At 53.3% G+C, this 15,734-nt stretch overlaps 3 protein-coding genes across 3 annotated transcripts in view; 2 read left to right on the top strand and 1 right to left on the bottom strand.

Moving 5' to 3' along the window:
• Positions 1–15,734, top strand: part of LOC135984057 (N-acetyltransferase 8-like) — a 436,601-nt gene that overhangs the window by 23,076 nt on the left and 397,791 nt on the right. The gene's annotated exons all lie outside the window — the stretch shown is intronic.
• On the bottom strand, positions 744–3,499 carry LOC135984053 (N-acetyltransferase family 8 member 3-like). The gene is made up of 2 exons (XM_065598437.1): positions 2,122–3,499; positions 744–1,579 (listed from the first exon to the last, which is right to left on the bottom strand). Exon 2 carries the CDS (start codon positions 1,555–1,557, stop codon positions 886–888), a length of 672 nt encoding a protein of 223 aa, XP_065454509.1. The 5' UTR covers positions 1,558–1,579; positions 2,122–3,499; the 3' UTR covers positions 744–885.
• Positions 7,412–10,220, top strand: LOC135984049 (uncharacterized). The gene is made up of 2 exons (XM_065598427.1): positions 7,412–8,388; positions 9,383–10,220. The coding sequence occupies exons 1-2, from the start codon at positions 7,812–7,814 to the stop codon at positions 9,856–9,858; spliced, it is 1,053 nt and encodes a 350-aa protein (XP_065454499.1). The 5' UTR covers positions 7,412–7,811; the 3' UTR covers positions 9,859–10,220.

The raw sequence follows: 15,734 nt of genomic DNA, 5'->3' as shown, positions 1-15,734 counted from the left end.
GGTAACCTGGCTGACACCTGACCCAAAGGACCAATAAGGGGACAAGATACTTTCAAATCTTGGGGCAGGGGGAAGGTTTCTGTTTGTGCTCTTTGTTTTGGGGGTTGTTCGCTCTCGGGACTGAGAGGGACCAGACATCAATCCAGGTTCTCCACCTCTTTCTAAACAAGTCTCTCATATTTCAAACTTGTAAGTAAACAGCCAGGCAAGGCGTGCTAGTTTTTATCTTTGTTTTCTCAACTTGTAAATGTACCTGATTGATTTTTCATTGTTTTTAGATCCAAGGGGGTTGGATCTTGATCCACCAGGAGTTGGTGGGAGAAAGGAGGGGGATGGTTAATTTCTCCTTGTTTTAAGATCCAAGGGGTTTGGATCTGTATTCACCAGGGAATTGATGAAGAGTCTCTCAAGGCTACCCAGGGAAGGGAATTAGCATCGAGAGTGGTGGGAGCGGACCAGATCTAAGCTGGTAGTTAAGCTTAGAAGTTTTCATGCAGGCCCCCCCATTTGTACCCTAAAGTTCAGAGTGGGGAAGCAGCCTTGACAAGGTTTCCTTGCCAGGGTCGCCTGGTTCTTTAGGGGTCAGGGGCCATCTAGGAACCACTGAGCAATGGGGGTGAGTCTGATCCCGGCCGACTCAGCTCCAGGGGTGAAGTTCAGATCCAGGGGACCCAGGTGGCTGTGGGGAAGGAGGAGCCCCTGGGGGAACAATAATCCCAAGCCAGCACAAGAACAGTGTCACGCACGTGAGACTTTTCCTCCAAACTCAGTTTATTTTTTAACCCAAAAGATAAAAAAGTAGCAACTTGCTGGGAGTTAATTGACAAGCCAGGCAAAGCTCCCAGCGGCTGAGCAGGCAGGTGAAGAATCGCCCCCCCCGAGCCTTCAGCGAGACCCTGGAACCTCGTATCGGTAATAAAACAGGGAGAACTGCAGAAAGCTCTCGAGGAGCGATGGAGACCTCACCAAGACCCTCCGGAAGCCCATGCTCTCGTACAGCTGCTGGGCCGAGTAGTGAACCATGGAGGTGGACAGCACGACCGCACTGTACCCGTGTTCCTGGGCGAAGCGGATGACCGTCCTGCAGAGCGCCCTGCCTATGCCCCGGCCCCGGTGCTCCCTCCCCACGGACATACGCTTCAGTTCCAGGGCGTGCCCACTTTCCGAGGGGTCGTCCGGCAGGACGGCCCCCACCATGCCCACCACTGACCCCTCAGCCTCTGCCACCCAGAGACAAGAGTCTGCTGCCTCCAGGTAGGTTCTCCGGATGTCCAGTAGGTCGTTGCGAAGAGACTGCTGGACATAATCGGTCCAGAGAGACCGGCTGCAAAACCAGCCCCCAGTGAGACCGAGCAGGAGAGCCAGGAGGGAGACCAGGAGGGACCCGGAGGCCGCGAGCACCGCCAGGAACAGGCCCAGGAAGAGCAGCTGGGCCTGGGGACACTTCAGCATGTAGATGAACGCAGCAGGAGTGTGCTCCATAATCCCACGTCCGAACATGGTGCGCACGGCCTCGTAGTCACCATCCTCGTACTGCCGGATGCGGTACAGGGCCATTGGGCTGCTCAGCCCAGGCACCCTAGGGCAGACAGAGATTAAACCAGGGGAGCGGGTTGGGACATTGCTGATCCACCGGCCACTTCCTGCAGTGCCCCTGGCTTCTCGCTGCACTGGGCTCCCCCCACCCTCACTGACTCCTGGCAAACACCTGTCACGCCTCCACCCACCGCCCTGCCATCTCATCACCCCCACTCCCAGCTACCTCAGCACCCACCCATCAGCCCTGCCCTGCGAGAGGAGCACCAGGAACGGGTCGGGGACGGGGGGAGACAATCTCTCCTAGGGGCTCAGGGTAGAGGGGCTGGGGGGGCAGGACAGGGGGCTTCACTAGGCGGACGCTGCCCTTTTAAACGCCAGCCCTAGCTGGCGACAGGCTGCCCATGGAGGTTCCATGCCCCACGCTCCAAGCAGCTCCCCAGACTAACGGGCTGCGATCCCATCTGGAAGGGGAAGGCGGGTGTCTGTGGATCAGCCTCTCCCCCTCCCCCAGATCCACACCCAGAGCAGCTCGCACTGCAGTGATCCCGTCACCCTCGTCCCCTTGTCCAGCGCGGTACCTACCCAGCGGGGGTGCAGCGCTGCTCAGGAAGACCTGCTGACCTTGCAGGAGTGTTGGGAGCAGATCCCTAGATCCCGAGTCCCCGGAGATTCCACGCTCGGGAGCAGAAGAGGCTTCCTGGACTCGTGGGAGAAGATACTCGCTCTGTATCTGGGGCCTTTGCCCCATGCTGCTGTGGGGGGATAGCTCAGTGGTTTGAGCATTGGCCTGTTAAACCCAGAGTGGTGAGTTCAATCCTTGAGGGGGTCACTTGGGGATCTGGGGCAAAATCAGTACTTGGTCCTGCTAGTGAAGGCAGGGGGCTGGACTCAATGACCTTTTAAGGTCCCTTCCAGTTCTAGGAGATAGGATATCTCCATTAATTTATAAAAACAAAGGACAATAACCATCAGCTGGGACCAAGCCCACAGGAAGCTCCTCAACTCCATGGGGCACTTCCTGGATTCCCTATTCCTCCTCTGCTCTTTCACCTTCCCCAGCAAGGAGCAGGGCAGGGGGCCCAGCCCTGGGATGGGAGGGGAAGCCTGGGCAGCAGGAGGGGTTGGGAGACCCCAGAGGGGGCAGGTGTTGGCTGGATAGAGAGGAACGAAGGGGTGGGACGGAAGGGGTGGGAGCCCCAGCGCTTGGGCCATAGAACAAGGCACAACGGCCCATGCTGCCCGGGATGGCCCAGACTCGCTTACCCTGCCTGGCACTGTCAGCTACACAGCCGGGGCCTCCCGTCCTCCCTGGGCATTGGCCAACAGCCCTCAGTGCGTCCAGCTCCGTGCACCATGGCAGGCACACAGCTCGGGGATTGTTTTAAGGCACGAACGGCCATAAACCTCCTGCACGACCACGTCGCCAGGCCCCCGGAGCGTTCATGGGGCAGTTTGATTGGTCTCCCCCAGCCAGTGATCACAACGAACAGAAAAACATTCGGGAAATTCTCCCCGGCCTTGTCGTGGGCGTACGTGAGCCGAACCCAGCCCCCGCAGGAGGCCAGCAGCCATCCCAGGCAGCTGCCGGGTGGTGAGTTGGGCACTGACCCGGGAGCCTGGCACTGCTGGTGACGGGGGCAGGCTGCTCAGTGCCTCCCTTTGCACACCTGGCCTTGCACACTTTGGTGCGAAGCTCTGTGGATCTAACATTTCCCTGGGGAGACCCCGGATGGCCTGATTCCCAGCCACAGTCTCTAACCACAGGCCCCTCGTGCTGCTCAGAAGCTCGGCTGCTCTGGGGCATGGTGAGCGACGGCTGCCCTCGGGGAAATGCTCCATGCCCGGCACAGGGGAGGCCCTGACGTGCGCCGGATCCCCTCGGTTCGGCCTGGCCCTTACACACCCAGGCACCGCGGGAAGCTCTGGAGAGGGAGTGCAGCAGTCAGTGCTCGCCCGCTCACTCCTGTTCTGCTGCCTGGCTGGGCAGGACGCCTGGGTTCTCTCCCCTGCTCTCAGAACACCCTGGGCTCCAAAGCTCAGTGTAGCCGCGGCTTGGCCAGCCAGTCCCCAGGAACAGCCCCCACCTCCACGGCCCCTGCATGGGCACTGCGGGCTGGCCAGCTCAGGGCCTTGGAAGCTGTTTCAGTTCCTGCTTTTGCAGCCGAGAAGGAAACGCTCCCAGCTGCAGCCAGGAGCAAAGCCTGTTCCTCTCCCGAGCAGCCCCTTAGCACCATGGCCAGGGCCGGCTCTGGCTTTTTTGCCGCCCCAGGCAAAAAAGCCTCCCACTGCCTCCCCCCACTCCCACCGCCCACGGGGAGCGTGGCAGGGGAGGGCGCCAAGCCCGGCTGGAGCGCCGGGGGGAGGGTGGCGAGCCCGCCGCGGCTTCGCTGGTGGCCAGAGCGCCGGGGTGAGGGCGGAGGGCCCGGCCGCAGCTCCGCTGTCCCCGGCGGACAGAGCACCGTGGGGAGGGCGGCGAGCCCAGTTGCGGCCCCACTCTCGGGCCGGAGCACCGCGCTGCCCCCCTCCAGGAGCCGCCCCAAGCACATGCTTGGTGGGCTGGTGCCTGGAGCCAGCCCTGACCATGGCACAGGGCCCCCCAGGCCAGCCATTGTTCTGTGGCCGTGCAAAGCCCCAGGCTGCAGCGACACTCTGCAGTGTCCCCAACCCCCCTCTCCCAGCTGCAGAACTCAGCTGTGCACAGACCCAGCCAGGGGCCTCCCAGCCGGAGTGAAAGCCCCCCACTTCCAGCCAGGAGCTCCAGAGCAGCGGTGATACAACCGCTAGCTGCCCAGAGCCGGGATGTAGCCGCCCTCCCCGGGAATCCAGCCAGCTGGCAGGGCCCAGGCTGCTTAAAGGGAAAGCAGGCTTTAGAGAGAGCCTGACGCAGGCAGCGCTGCCTGGGGGGACAGGACGGGGTCTTTGCAACAGTTCAGCTTTCCCCCGACAGCCGCACTCCAGCAATAAGCTGCTCGCCCCCCCCCCACGCACTCCAGAGCCCCCCCCCAACTGCTTCCCTCCTTGCTGGCGGAAGCTCAAGCTGGTTCCTGGGCGTGGAAGCAGATTACAGCTGCGTCTCGTCGCCTTTGCATGGCACCAAACGAGCTGCTCTGTGGCTGGGAGTCCCCATCTCTGTTAAGGGGATCACAGCACGACCCCCCCGCCAGCGGCCGAGGCACATTCCCTGGGGGTCAGGCCTCGGCCACTTCACGCAGCAGCTAACAGCCAGAAGCCAGGCTGTGTGGGCTAGTGGCTGGGGCAGTGGGCTAGCATGCAGGAGACCGGGGCTACCCCAGCTCTGCCCCTGACCTGCTGCGGGATGTCGGCTCAGTCCCTTCCCCTCCCTGGGCGTGTTTCCCCTCAGCCCTTTGCCTGGGGCTTCTCTGTGGACTGGGAGCTGCTGGGGGCAGAGCCTGTCTGGCTGCGTGTGTGCAGGACAATGGGGTGTCCAGGCGCTGCGGGGGTCACACACACCACGAATAGTGTCGGTGGCAGGTGGAAGTGGGGTGGGGGTGGGGGACATGAGCAAACTGGAGTCACAGCCCTTCCCGCCCCGTCCCTCTTGCCCAGATACGGGGGATGGGCACTCAGCAAATGCAAAGAACAATGGAACCTCCCCCGGGTTATTGGCATCCCACGTGAGCTCGCTGAAGGCCAGTTCGTGCGAAGCTCTGGTACCAGCTCTGCGCCGGAGAGACATCCCTGATGCTGTGGGTACTGCGGAGATGCTCCGGGCTGTGCCAGCGCTGTCTGTGGGGCAGGGACATTTTATAGTGAGGGGCTGAAAGCCAGTGAAACTGTCCCCAAAGTTTTTACCTCACACCCCACTTAGTCCTGTCCGCATCCTTCCCCTTCCTCCCCCCCCCCCCCCCCCCAGAGCTGAGGCTGGGAGCAGGGCGGTGTCTCCAGGAGAGGGGTGTGTGACGTCATAACTGTAATATAATATCTCATTGAAAGATGACAGGGCCAGAAAGAGTTAATTAAACTGACCTGACCCATGGCCGGAGTTTAGAGACTTGTTAGGAAGATCTGTAAATGAACAGAGCTTTGAAATGCAGTCGGCATTGTTAGAGGTAGAAGGGGAGGTGTTTGCTCAGGGCTTGTGATGTAAGCAAACACGGCTTGTCTATTGCTATAGCTTTGATTCAAAGATCAAAAAAGGAATATTAACATTTAGGAAGACACTTGAGGGAAATAGTATTATTGTCTCTATGTCTCTTTGAAGGTTGTGGTAACCTGGATCTGAACTGTTTAATGGATAAATTACCCTGTGCTAATTGCCAGGATGTTTGGGAGAAGGAGAGTTAAGCCTACTGTTTTCTCAGGCCAAAAGGCTGCTGGAAATGTATAAGAACCCTGGGACACGAACCTGCTTCATCTCAGATCTGCTTTGGGTTTCAAGGGGGGAAACCTTAAGCCATAAGGATTGAGGTCCCCAGTCATTGACTGGAGCCACCCTGAATATGGACATTGGACTATAACCTCTGGACTATTTCTAAAAGGACTTTTGGCAACTACAAGCTCATCTCTGCTATGCATCTGAACCTCAAGAATTGAATTCAAGTCTGTATGTATATTTATCTTTTAACCAGCACTCTCTCTCTTTTCTTTTTTAATAAATTTTAGCTTAGTTAATAAGAATTGGCTAGTAGCGTGTATTTTGGGTAAGATCCTAAGTTATAATTGGACCTGGGTGTGTCCAGTTATATCCTTTGGGATTGGAAGAACCTTTTCTTTTAGATGATGAGATCAGATTTTCCGTAATCATCATCATATCTGACAGGTGTGTCTGGACGGAGGCCTGAGGCTGGGCACTTTAAGGGAACTGCGTTGGTTGGACTTCTGAGTAACCAGTGAGGTACTACAGGACCTGTTTTGGGCTGGTTGGTAAATCTAAGTATTGGAAGATCCACCAGCGTTTGGGGTTTGTCTGCCCCGTTCTGTTTGCAGTTCACCCTGATCGAGTGACCTCAGCTGGGTCCCACGGGCAGCGCCGTCACAATGCAGTATCAGCAGAATGCACAGAACCAGATCAATGAAGCTCTGGGTCAGAACCCCGCGCTATCCACATCTGAATGTTGGGATTGAGAGTTTGGTGGGTTAAAGAGCAGATGCAATGGCTGAGCAAAGAGCATATGAGGCCCTGATAAAAAAGCCCTGGAAGGTTTGTGTTCAGAAAAGGGGATCAGCTTTAGAGAGAAAGCTACAAATGAAGAACTGAGAGATCTGTTAATGGCCAGTGATCCAGAGGCAGGAGCACAGCCCTTACCTGAGGCTACAGAAGCTGCAGACAAAGTTCGAATGCAAATGGCAGCAAATAAACTGCAACTTGAGCATGAACAGAAGCTGGCAGATCTTCGATGGCTGGAAAAGCAAAACATAGCTGAATTAGAAAGAGAAGCTGATCAAAGAAAGAAGGAGGCTGATGAGAGAGAAGAGAGAGCTCGTAAGGGGCGTCTGGAGCTGCTGGCTGCTGAGGAGAAAGCTCACCAAATGCAACAGGACACGGTCTGACTTCAGCTCCACGTCCAAAAAGCAAGGGAAGAACAGCAGAAAGTGTATCCTCCTGAAAGTCCAGTTGATAACAATGTTGGTATGTTGTATAATGCTGAGCAATTGTCTGGGTGTAACCAAATGTACCCCAGCGCTGCCACCTTTTATGTAAATGCCGTTACTGTGAGTTCAGTAGAAGGTGACCCCAAAATTGTGCCAATACTATGTATGGGAGGGGTAATGAAAAAATCATAGAGAGTGTAAAAGTCAATGGTAAAAGCTGTTTAGGGCAAATTATGGCTTCTAACATCACTCTAGTTAAAGCAGATCTTGTCAAAGAGGAAGATCACTTACCAAATCAGAGTGTGAATGTTGTAGTCCTCTATGGCCTGGTCTACACTAGGCGTTTATGTCGAAGTTAGCGCCGTTAAATCGAATTAACCCTGCACCCGTCCACACTGCGATGCTATTTAGTTCGACATAGAGGTCTCTTTAATTCGACTTCTGTACTCCTCCCCGACGAGGGGAGTAGCGCTAAATTCGACATGGCCATGTCGAATTAGGCTAGGTGTGGATGGAAATCGACGCTAATAGCTCCGGGAGCTATCCCACAGTGCACCACTCTGTTGACGCTCTGGACAGCAGTGCGAGCTCGGATGCTCTGACCAGCCACACAGGAAAAGCCCCGGGAAAATTTGAATTTGAATTCCTTTTCCTGTCTGGCCAGTTTGAATCTCATTTCCTGTCTGGACATCGTGGCGAGCACAGCAGCACTGGCAACGATGCAGAGCTCTCCAGCAGTGATGGCCATGCAGTCTGGGAATAGAAAGAGAGCCCCAGCATGGACTGATCGTGAAGTCTTGGATCTCATCGCTGTGTGGGGCGATGAGTCCGTGCTTTCCGAGCTGCGATCCAAAAGAAGGAATGCAAAGATCTACGAGAAGATCTCTAAAGACATGGCAGAGAGAGGATACAGCCGGGATGCAACGCAGTGCCGCGTGAAAATCAAGGAGCTGAGACAAGGCTACCAGAAGACCAAAGAGGCAAACGGATGCTCCGGATCCCATCCCCAGACATCCCGTTTCTACGAGGCACTGCATTCCATCCTCGGTGCTGCCGCCACCACTACCCCACCAGTGACCGTGGACTCTGAGGATGGGATACTGTCCACGGCCGGTTCCTCAGACATGTTAGGGGACGGGGAAGATGAGGAAGGAGATGAGGAGGGCGAGGCAGTTGGCAGATCTCACAACGCTGATTTCCCCGACAGCCAGGATCTCTTCATCACCCTTACAGAGATCCCCTACGAAGCGTCCCCAGCCATTACCCCGGACACAGAATCTGGTGAAGGATCAGCCAGTAAGTGTTGTAAACATCTAAACATTTATTTTTAACAAAACAGGAATATTAACAATTAAAAGAATGGGTTGTTCATGATTAGTGTGCCCTAGGCGCTTAACGGTTTAGTAAGGGGCAGTGCAAGTTTTGAAAAGAAATCTAGCAATGTCCGGTTTTCAGTGATTGTCCTGCACAAGCCGCTCTACTGTGTATTCCCTGCTACTGCAGCTACAGTAAAATGCGGTCTATATGTGCGGGGATAGAGCAGTAATCCTCCTGGGACATCTCGATGAAGCTCTCCTGGAGGTAACTTGAAAGCCGTTGCATGAGGTTCTTGGGGAGAGCGGCCTTATTGGGTCCTCCGAAGTACGACACGTTGCCGCGCCACGAGATTATCAGGTACTCGGGGATCATTGCTCTGCACAGCAGGGCGGCATACGGCCCTGGTCTTTGGAGGCTTTCCCGGAGCATTCTCTCTTTGTCGCTCTCGGAGATCCTCATCAGGGTGATGTCGGCCATGGTGACCTGCTTTTAATTAGGTAGGGGAATGTTAGTGTTGGGACTGCTTTCCCGTTCCTTTACAGAACTGTCACCGCTGGTTTGCAGCCACGCGGTGGAGGCGGGAGAGGGGCAGCCGAAAGGGATCATTCCCGGGGACAGCCGCGAGGGGGTGGGACAGGGGCAGAGTTCCCGCTTGCCGGATTGCTGGCAGCAGGGACTGACATTGATTTAAATGTGAAATGAGGCCAGTGGTAATATAAAAGTTTTAAACTGCCACAAGTGTACGGCTTACCATGTCTGCCTGCAACAGAAATTCCGTTGTGCTGCCTCGCTTCTCAAATGTGCTGTTCAAGACCCCAGGCACAGAATGCGAAGGCCGAGAATTCGACCTTGTGCTGAGTGCGCATGTGAAAGGTGCTGTGCATGGTCTTGTTCACAGAGAAAGACTATGTTCTTTGTTCACAACTACATTTATCTTTCAGAGGAATTCACTCCCTTTTTCCCATTTCCACAGCCCCGTCTGCGACTGTCTCACAACCTAGCCTGGAATCACACTCCCAGAGGCTAGCGCGGATTAGGCGTAGGAAGAAGAGGACACGGGAGGACATGTTCTCTGAGCTTATGGCCTCTTCCCAAGCCCAGGCAGCACAGCAGACCCAGTGGCGGGAGAACTTGACCCGAATGCACCAAGCCAACATGGATCGGGAGGAGAGGTGGCGGCAGGAAGACCAGCAGGCGACTCAAACGCTGCTTGGACTACTGAGGGAGCAAACGGACACGCTCCGGCGCCTTGTGGATGTTCTGCAGGAACGGAGGCAGGAGGACAGAGCCCCGCTGCAGTCCATCTCTAACCGCCCTCCCCCGCCACCAAGTCCCATACCCACCTCACCCAAAGTGCAAAGAAGGAGAGGCGGCAGAGTCCCTGCTAACTCTCACTCCACCCCTGCAGAGAGCTCTAGTAGCAGAAGGCTCTCATTTCCCAAAATTTGAAAAGTTCTTTCCTTCCCGCCTGACACAAGCCCACGTCCAAGTTTCACCTCCCAATGCCATGTGTAGTTGATAATAAAAAATTCGTTTCTGTTAACTACTGTTTCAATCATGTTCTTTTGGAGGAGGAGGGGAAAGGGGGTTGGAAATTGGACAGGACAGTCTCCTTTGGCAGGGTACATAGTCGGGGGCAGGCACAGCAGCAGGGCATATACACAGTGCAGTGATGCAGTGACTAGTTGCCCCGGTTAGTCTGGGAGGTTGTTTTGATGTAATGTTGGGGGGGGTGGGTTGCTCTGTGACTTTGTGGCGGGGGAGGGCAGTTACAGATCTTAAGCGCCGGTCCTTAGACAGGATCACAGAGCCACACAGCATGGGATCTGTAACCGTCCTCCCCCTGCCACAAAGTCAAATAGACCTCCCATACACACAGTCCCGATCAGGAGGGGTGACAGGCTCCGTTGAAACAAGCATCCCACCGCAGCGGAGCCTGTCAATCCTTGAGTTTAGAAGCTGCATTCGCATCACAACACTAGACCCGCCCCGCACCACAGTCTGCGTCCCAGTTTTAAAAAATTCCCGCTAAAACAGTATTAAAGAAAACGGTGTGCTTTAACAAAGTAGAACTATTTTTATTTCGACACGTGTGTTGGAGGGGGGGTGAAGGGGGTATGTAACTGGATAGGATAGTCAACATTACCTGGGTAAAGAAACGGGGGCAGGTTTAGCTTCTCAGTACACAAACTATAAAATCACAGGTTACCCTGCTCACTCAGGAACTTTGCTTTCAAAGCCTCCCGGATGCACAGCGCTTCCCGCTGGTCTCTTCTAATCGCCCGGCTGTCTGGCTGTGAGTAATCACCAGCCAGGCTATTTTCCTCAACCTCCCACCCCGCCATAAAGGTCTCCCCCTTGCTCTCACAGAGATTGTGGAGCACACAGCAAGCTGCTATAACAATGGGGATATTGGTTTCGCTGAGATCACAGCGAGTCAGTAAGCTTCTCCATCTCCCCTTGAGACGGCCAAAAGCACACTCCACCACCATTCTGCACTTGCTCAGCCGGTAGTTGAAGAGTTCTTTTTCAGTGTCCAGGGCGCCAGTATAGGGCTTCATGAGCCAGGGCATTAGCGGGTAGGCTGGGTCCCCGAGGATGACTATAGGCATCTCCACATCCCCAACAGTTATTTTGTGGTCCGGGAAGTAAATACCTTGTTGCAGCCGTCTAAACAGACCAGAGTTCCTGAAAACACGAGCGTCATGAACCTTGCCCGGCCATCCCACGTAGATGTTGGTAAAACGTCCCCTGTGGTCCACCAGTGCTTGCAGCACCATGGAAAAGTATCCCTTTCGGTTAATGTACTGGGTGGCCTGGTGGTCCGGTGCCAGGATAGGGATGTGAGTTCCATCTATGGCCCCACCGCAGTTTGGGAATCCCATCGCTGCGAAGCCATCTATGATCGCCTCCACGTTTCCCAGGGTCACTACCTTTGGCAGCAGTACATCAACGATTGCCTTCGCTACTTGCATCACAACAACCCCCACGGTAGATTTGCCCACCCCAAACTGGTTCGCGACTGACCGGTAGCTGTCTGGCGTTGCAAGCTTCCACAGGGCTATGGCCACTCGCTTCTGTACACTCAGTGCAGCTCGCAACCGGGTGTCACTGCGCTTCAGGGCAGGGGACAGCAACTCACAAAGTTCCAGGAAAGTTCCCTTCCGCATGCGAAAGTTTCGCAGCCACTGGGATTCATCCCAGACCTGCAGCACTATGCGGTCCCACCACTCAGTGCTTGTCTCCCGTGCCCAGAATCGCCGTTCCACGGCATCAACATGACCCATTGCCACTGTGATGTCCTCGGCGCTGGGTCGCCTGCTTTCTGACAGGTCTGTGCTACTCTCAGACTTCAGGACATCACCGCGGTGCCGTAGCCTCCTTGCCTGACTTTTCTGCATCTGCCTCAGGGAAACCTTTATGATAAGCTGCGAGACGTTGAGAGCGGCCACAACTGCAGCGATGGTCGCAGCGGGCTCCATGCTCGGAGTACAGTGGCGTCCGCGCTGTCAATGACTGGAAAAGCGCGCGAACTGTTTTCCCGCCGGCGCTTTCAGGGAGGGAGGGCGGGAGTGATGGACGGATGACGACAGTTTCCCAAAAGCACCCTCGACTCATTTTGTTACCCAGAAGGCATTGCCGGCTACACCCAGAATTCCAATGGGCAGAGGGGACTGCGGGAACTGTGGGATAGCTGACCACAGTGCACCGCTTCGAATGTCGACGCTATCACCGTTAGTGTGGACGCACAAAGTCGAATTACTGTCCTTAGTGTGGACACACACGTTCGACTTTGCAATATCGATTACAAAAATTCGATGCAAGTAAAATCGAACTACTCTCGTAGTGTAGACAAGGCCTATGAGTTTACTGTACGCGTGTCTTTAGCCAGAATCCACCTTGAATGGAATGGTACGAAGCATGAAGTTATATAGCTGGTGTAAGGAAGTTATTGCCTAAGGATCTTTTGATTGGGGAAGATGTTAAAGCTCTGTTCAGTCCAGGTAGCCAATCACAGGAAAGGAATGAGCTTAAACCTGTGTCTGTTATGGCAATGATTTGCCTGGGGAGGGTGTCTCCAAATTGTTGTCTATGCAAGAGAGCTATTTGGCTATGAATGACGTTTCTGAATGTCTGTCTAATGTCTCAGAAGCAAATCTGAAATTAGATCAAGCGAAGGGAGAGGAGAATAAGAAAAGTTTGGATGAGCCCAGGCAGCCTTGTGAGCTGATGGCTTTGTCTAGTCAGCAGTTTGGGAAGGCAAGGAGAGTGGAAAATGAGTGTCCCTATCCCTTACCTGTTACCTGTGTGGAGAATTGTGACAGTGGAGGAAATGTGCCTGTGTCTGTCAGGGGTATTGACTTGCCTATGGAGGAAGCTACCTCGGTCTCCAAGCAGTTGTCTGTGAACAGGCCTGTGCGCTGGGACAAGGGAAATGAAATCCCAAGCTGTGTCTGGTAAAGGAGAAGGTGTCTCCGGCTCTTCTTTGTCTGTGAAGCAGACTGTGTTGGTCGAGGGTGATTCAGTTGTCTCAGAGTTGGTTCTGGATTCAACTAAAGCCCAGAAGGGAATGGTCGTAAGTTTGTGTCTGCTGGGGAGAATGGAACTGTAACTAGGTGGCATCCGGTTAGTGTCATGGCGAAATCCCAGAGACCAGACAATTCTGGTGCTTGTATTCGGCCTATTGCTAATGTGTGGTTGGAAAAGGATGTAGCAACTCTGTCTAATCAGGGTGATATCCTAGCCAGGGCACAAAGAGAGCAAGAAGGTGATTTAATTGTGTTACCCACTGATGGTTTGACAACTTGTAGCAAGAAGGAAAGATTCCTGAACTTGTGTGTGTGGCAAAGGGAAGGAGAATGCTTCTAACCTTTTATCTAGTGAGTCTATGAGTTTGTCTGCAAGGGGATTGTGTAGAAATCTGCCTGATGGGACGAAGGTGATCATGGATGTGAGTAAGACCCAAAAAGAGTCTGTTGTTGCTCAAGGAAGGGTAAGAGCAGAATTTCTGTGAGGGGTGAACTGTGGCTTAGAAAAGCTCCTAGGGAAAGGAATCCTCATGGTAATCTGTGCAAGCAGCTTGCTACAGCTAAAGGGTTTAAAAGTGATTTAATCCAGGAAGTTTCAGTTCCTAACACCCAGAAATTTTCTCTTGTGAATGGATCCACTGACTTTCCTTTTGAGAGATCCAGTGTGGGTAGCTCTGAGAAGGTCTCAGATGGAGTAAAAGCTGTTAAGAAAGTTGAGCAGCCCTATAACCAAGTGGCTGTGTGTGGCCAGCTTGTTGGGAAGACAATGGTGTTGGAATAGGACTGTCTCCATGCTAATTCTGTGTGTGAGCAGTCTGTGCTTCAGGGTCTGAGGACAGATTTGGTTACTGGTGTTTCAGAGCAGAACAGTTTTATGGCTGAATGCTTAAGGCTGTTGGGGAGAGCAAGCCAACTCTCACCCTCAGACTCTTTGGATTCGTGTGGTCTCTCTTTAAGACGAGCCTTGAAATTGGAAGCAGCTGAAAATTTGCAAATTACCTGGGTGGCAGGGAGAAGAAAGATTTGCTAATAGCTATTAGCAAAGAGAGCACACCCAATCAGCCAGTGAATTCTGTTAAGCAAAAGAAATCAGACTTTGATCCTTCCGGACAAGGAGGAAAGAGTAAACTGAATTTTGCAAAGGGAAGCCACAGGATAGTCCTAAAACCCCAAAACGCCAATGGTATTGAGTCAAAGGTGTGGCATGACAAACATGACTGCAAATGGACACTTTCAATGGATTTGTTGCTCTTGCTAATGGTAATTTTTTAACTAATGTGTCACTATTACCAAGAACTGTAAAAATGTACAATGTGCCTAATCTTTTGGAAAATCCCTTGAACATGTTGAAAGTGATACATAAGAACACACCTTATGTTAAAAGGCCTTGTAATACTGATGTTGACTGTTAGTGCCTGTAAACAGTATTGGAACTTTTCACAGGAGAAAAGACATTCCAGACCTAATGCCCTGTATAAGAAGGGAAACTGAGGCACGCTAGCTTATTGCTTTCATGGCTAAATGCCAAGATTCCCGTACTATGGACAACATTAATATCTACATTGACTTAATGTTAGTTGGGTTCCAGACATTTGCCAGAGCTTGTATGGATAAAGTAGCTGTTTTCTTTAGCTCTTGGCAAGATCACATGAGACATACAGGAACCATGCTGCAAGAGCAGATCCAATCCACTATTGTTCTAGCCAAGTTTTACCTTAAGTTTGTAAAGAGATTCAATCATGTTATTGAACATGACTTTGGTAAACCATTTCTGTTATACACTAATACGGCTTCTAACCCAGTACAAGCCCTAGTGAGACAGAACCTAAGATGGGGAGCTCTAGGGATGCACTCAGTGATGTTTGTCATCCCTTCCTGCATCAATTTTGCATTGGGGGTGTGACCTTATGAGTGTAATATAATATCTCATTGAAAGGTGACAGGGCCAGAAAGAGTTAATTAACTCACCGACTGACCTGACCCATGGCTGAACTGTAGAGACTGGTTAGGAAGACAGGTAAATGAATGGAGCTTTGAAATGCAGGCCGCATTGTTACAGATAGAAGGGGAGGTGTTTGCTCAGGGCTTGTGATGTAAGCAAACAAGTCTTGTCTATTGCTATAGCTTTGATTCAAAGATCAAAAAAGGAATATTAACATTTAGGAAGACACTTGAGGGAAATAGTATTATTGTCTCTATGTCTCTTTGAAGGTTGTGGTAACCTGGATCTGAACTGTTTAATGGATAGATTACCCTGTGCTAATTGTCATGATGTTTAGGAGAAGGAAAGTTGAGCCTACTGTTTTCTCAGGCCAAAAGGCTGCTGGAAATGTATAAAAACCCAGGGACACGATCCTTCTTCATCTCAGATCTGCTTTGGGATTCAAGCGGGGAAACCTTAAACCATAAGGATTGAGATCCCCCGCCCATTCTGCCACCCGAGGGCACAGAGTCTCAGTCACTGGCAGGCAGCCCAGCCTGGCTCCTACACAAACGGAGCGGGTGGGAACCCCAGCGCACTGCGGGTGCTCTGTGCCCAGTCCCTGGAGCGTCGCTAACGCAAACAGCCCCGGCCCAGCGTCCTGCCCACCGACCGGCAGCCAGGTACGGACCAGCACCACGGCCCTGTGTCAATAGGGCCCAACACGCCACCCATTGTACCTGCCAGCAGAGCTGGGCCTGAGGAGACGGGCGCCCGGCCTGGGCCTGGCTTCTGGTGCCAGGTGGCAGCTTCCGAGGCCTGGGGAAGGGGGGGCTGGACCGGGCTGGTGCAGCATCACCGGGAGGAGAGAGCTC

The sequence above is a fragment of the Chrysemys picta genome, chromosome 5, assembly GCF_011386835.1.
Source record: "Chrysemys picta bellii isolate R12L10 chromosome 5, ASM1138683v2, whole genome shotgun sequence".
In the NCBI taxonomy this organism is placed as follows: domain Eukaryota; kingdom Metazoa; phylum Chordata; order Testudines; family Emydidae; genus Chrysemys; species Chrysemys picta.
Note: the sequence above shows the minus strand (reverse complement) of the source record. Positions and strands in the feature narration are given on the sequence as shown.

Bases quoted from the DNA above. Each gene is read 5' to 3' on its own strand.
- LOC135984049 (XM_065598427.1), top strand. From the start codon at position 7,812: ATGCAGAGCTCTCCAGCAGTGATGGCCATGCAGTCTGGGAATAGAAAG. The intron at 8,389-9,382 runs GTAAGTGTTGTA...CCATTTCCACAG, and splicing joins ATCTGGTGAAGGATCAGCCA to CCCCGTCTGCGACTGTCTCA.
- LOC135984053 (XM_065598437.1), bottom strand. From the start codon at position 1,557: ATGGCCCTGTACCGCATCCGGCAGTACGAGGATGGTGACTACGAGGCC.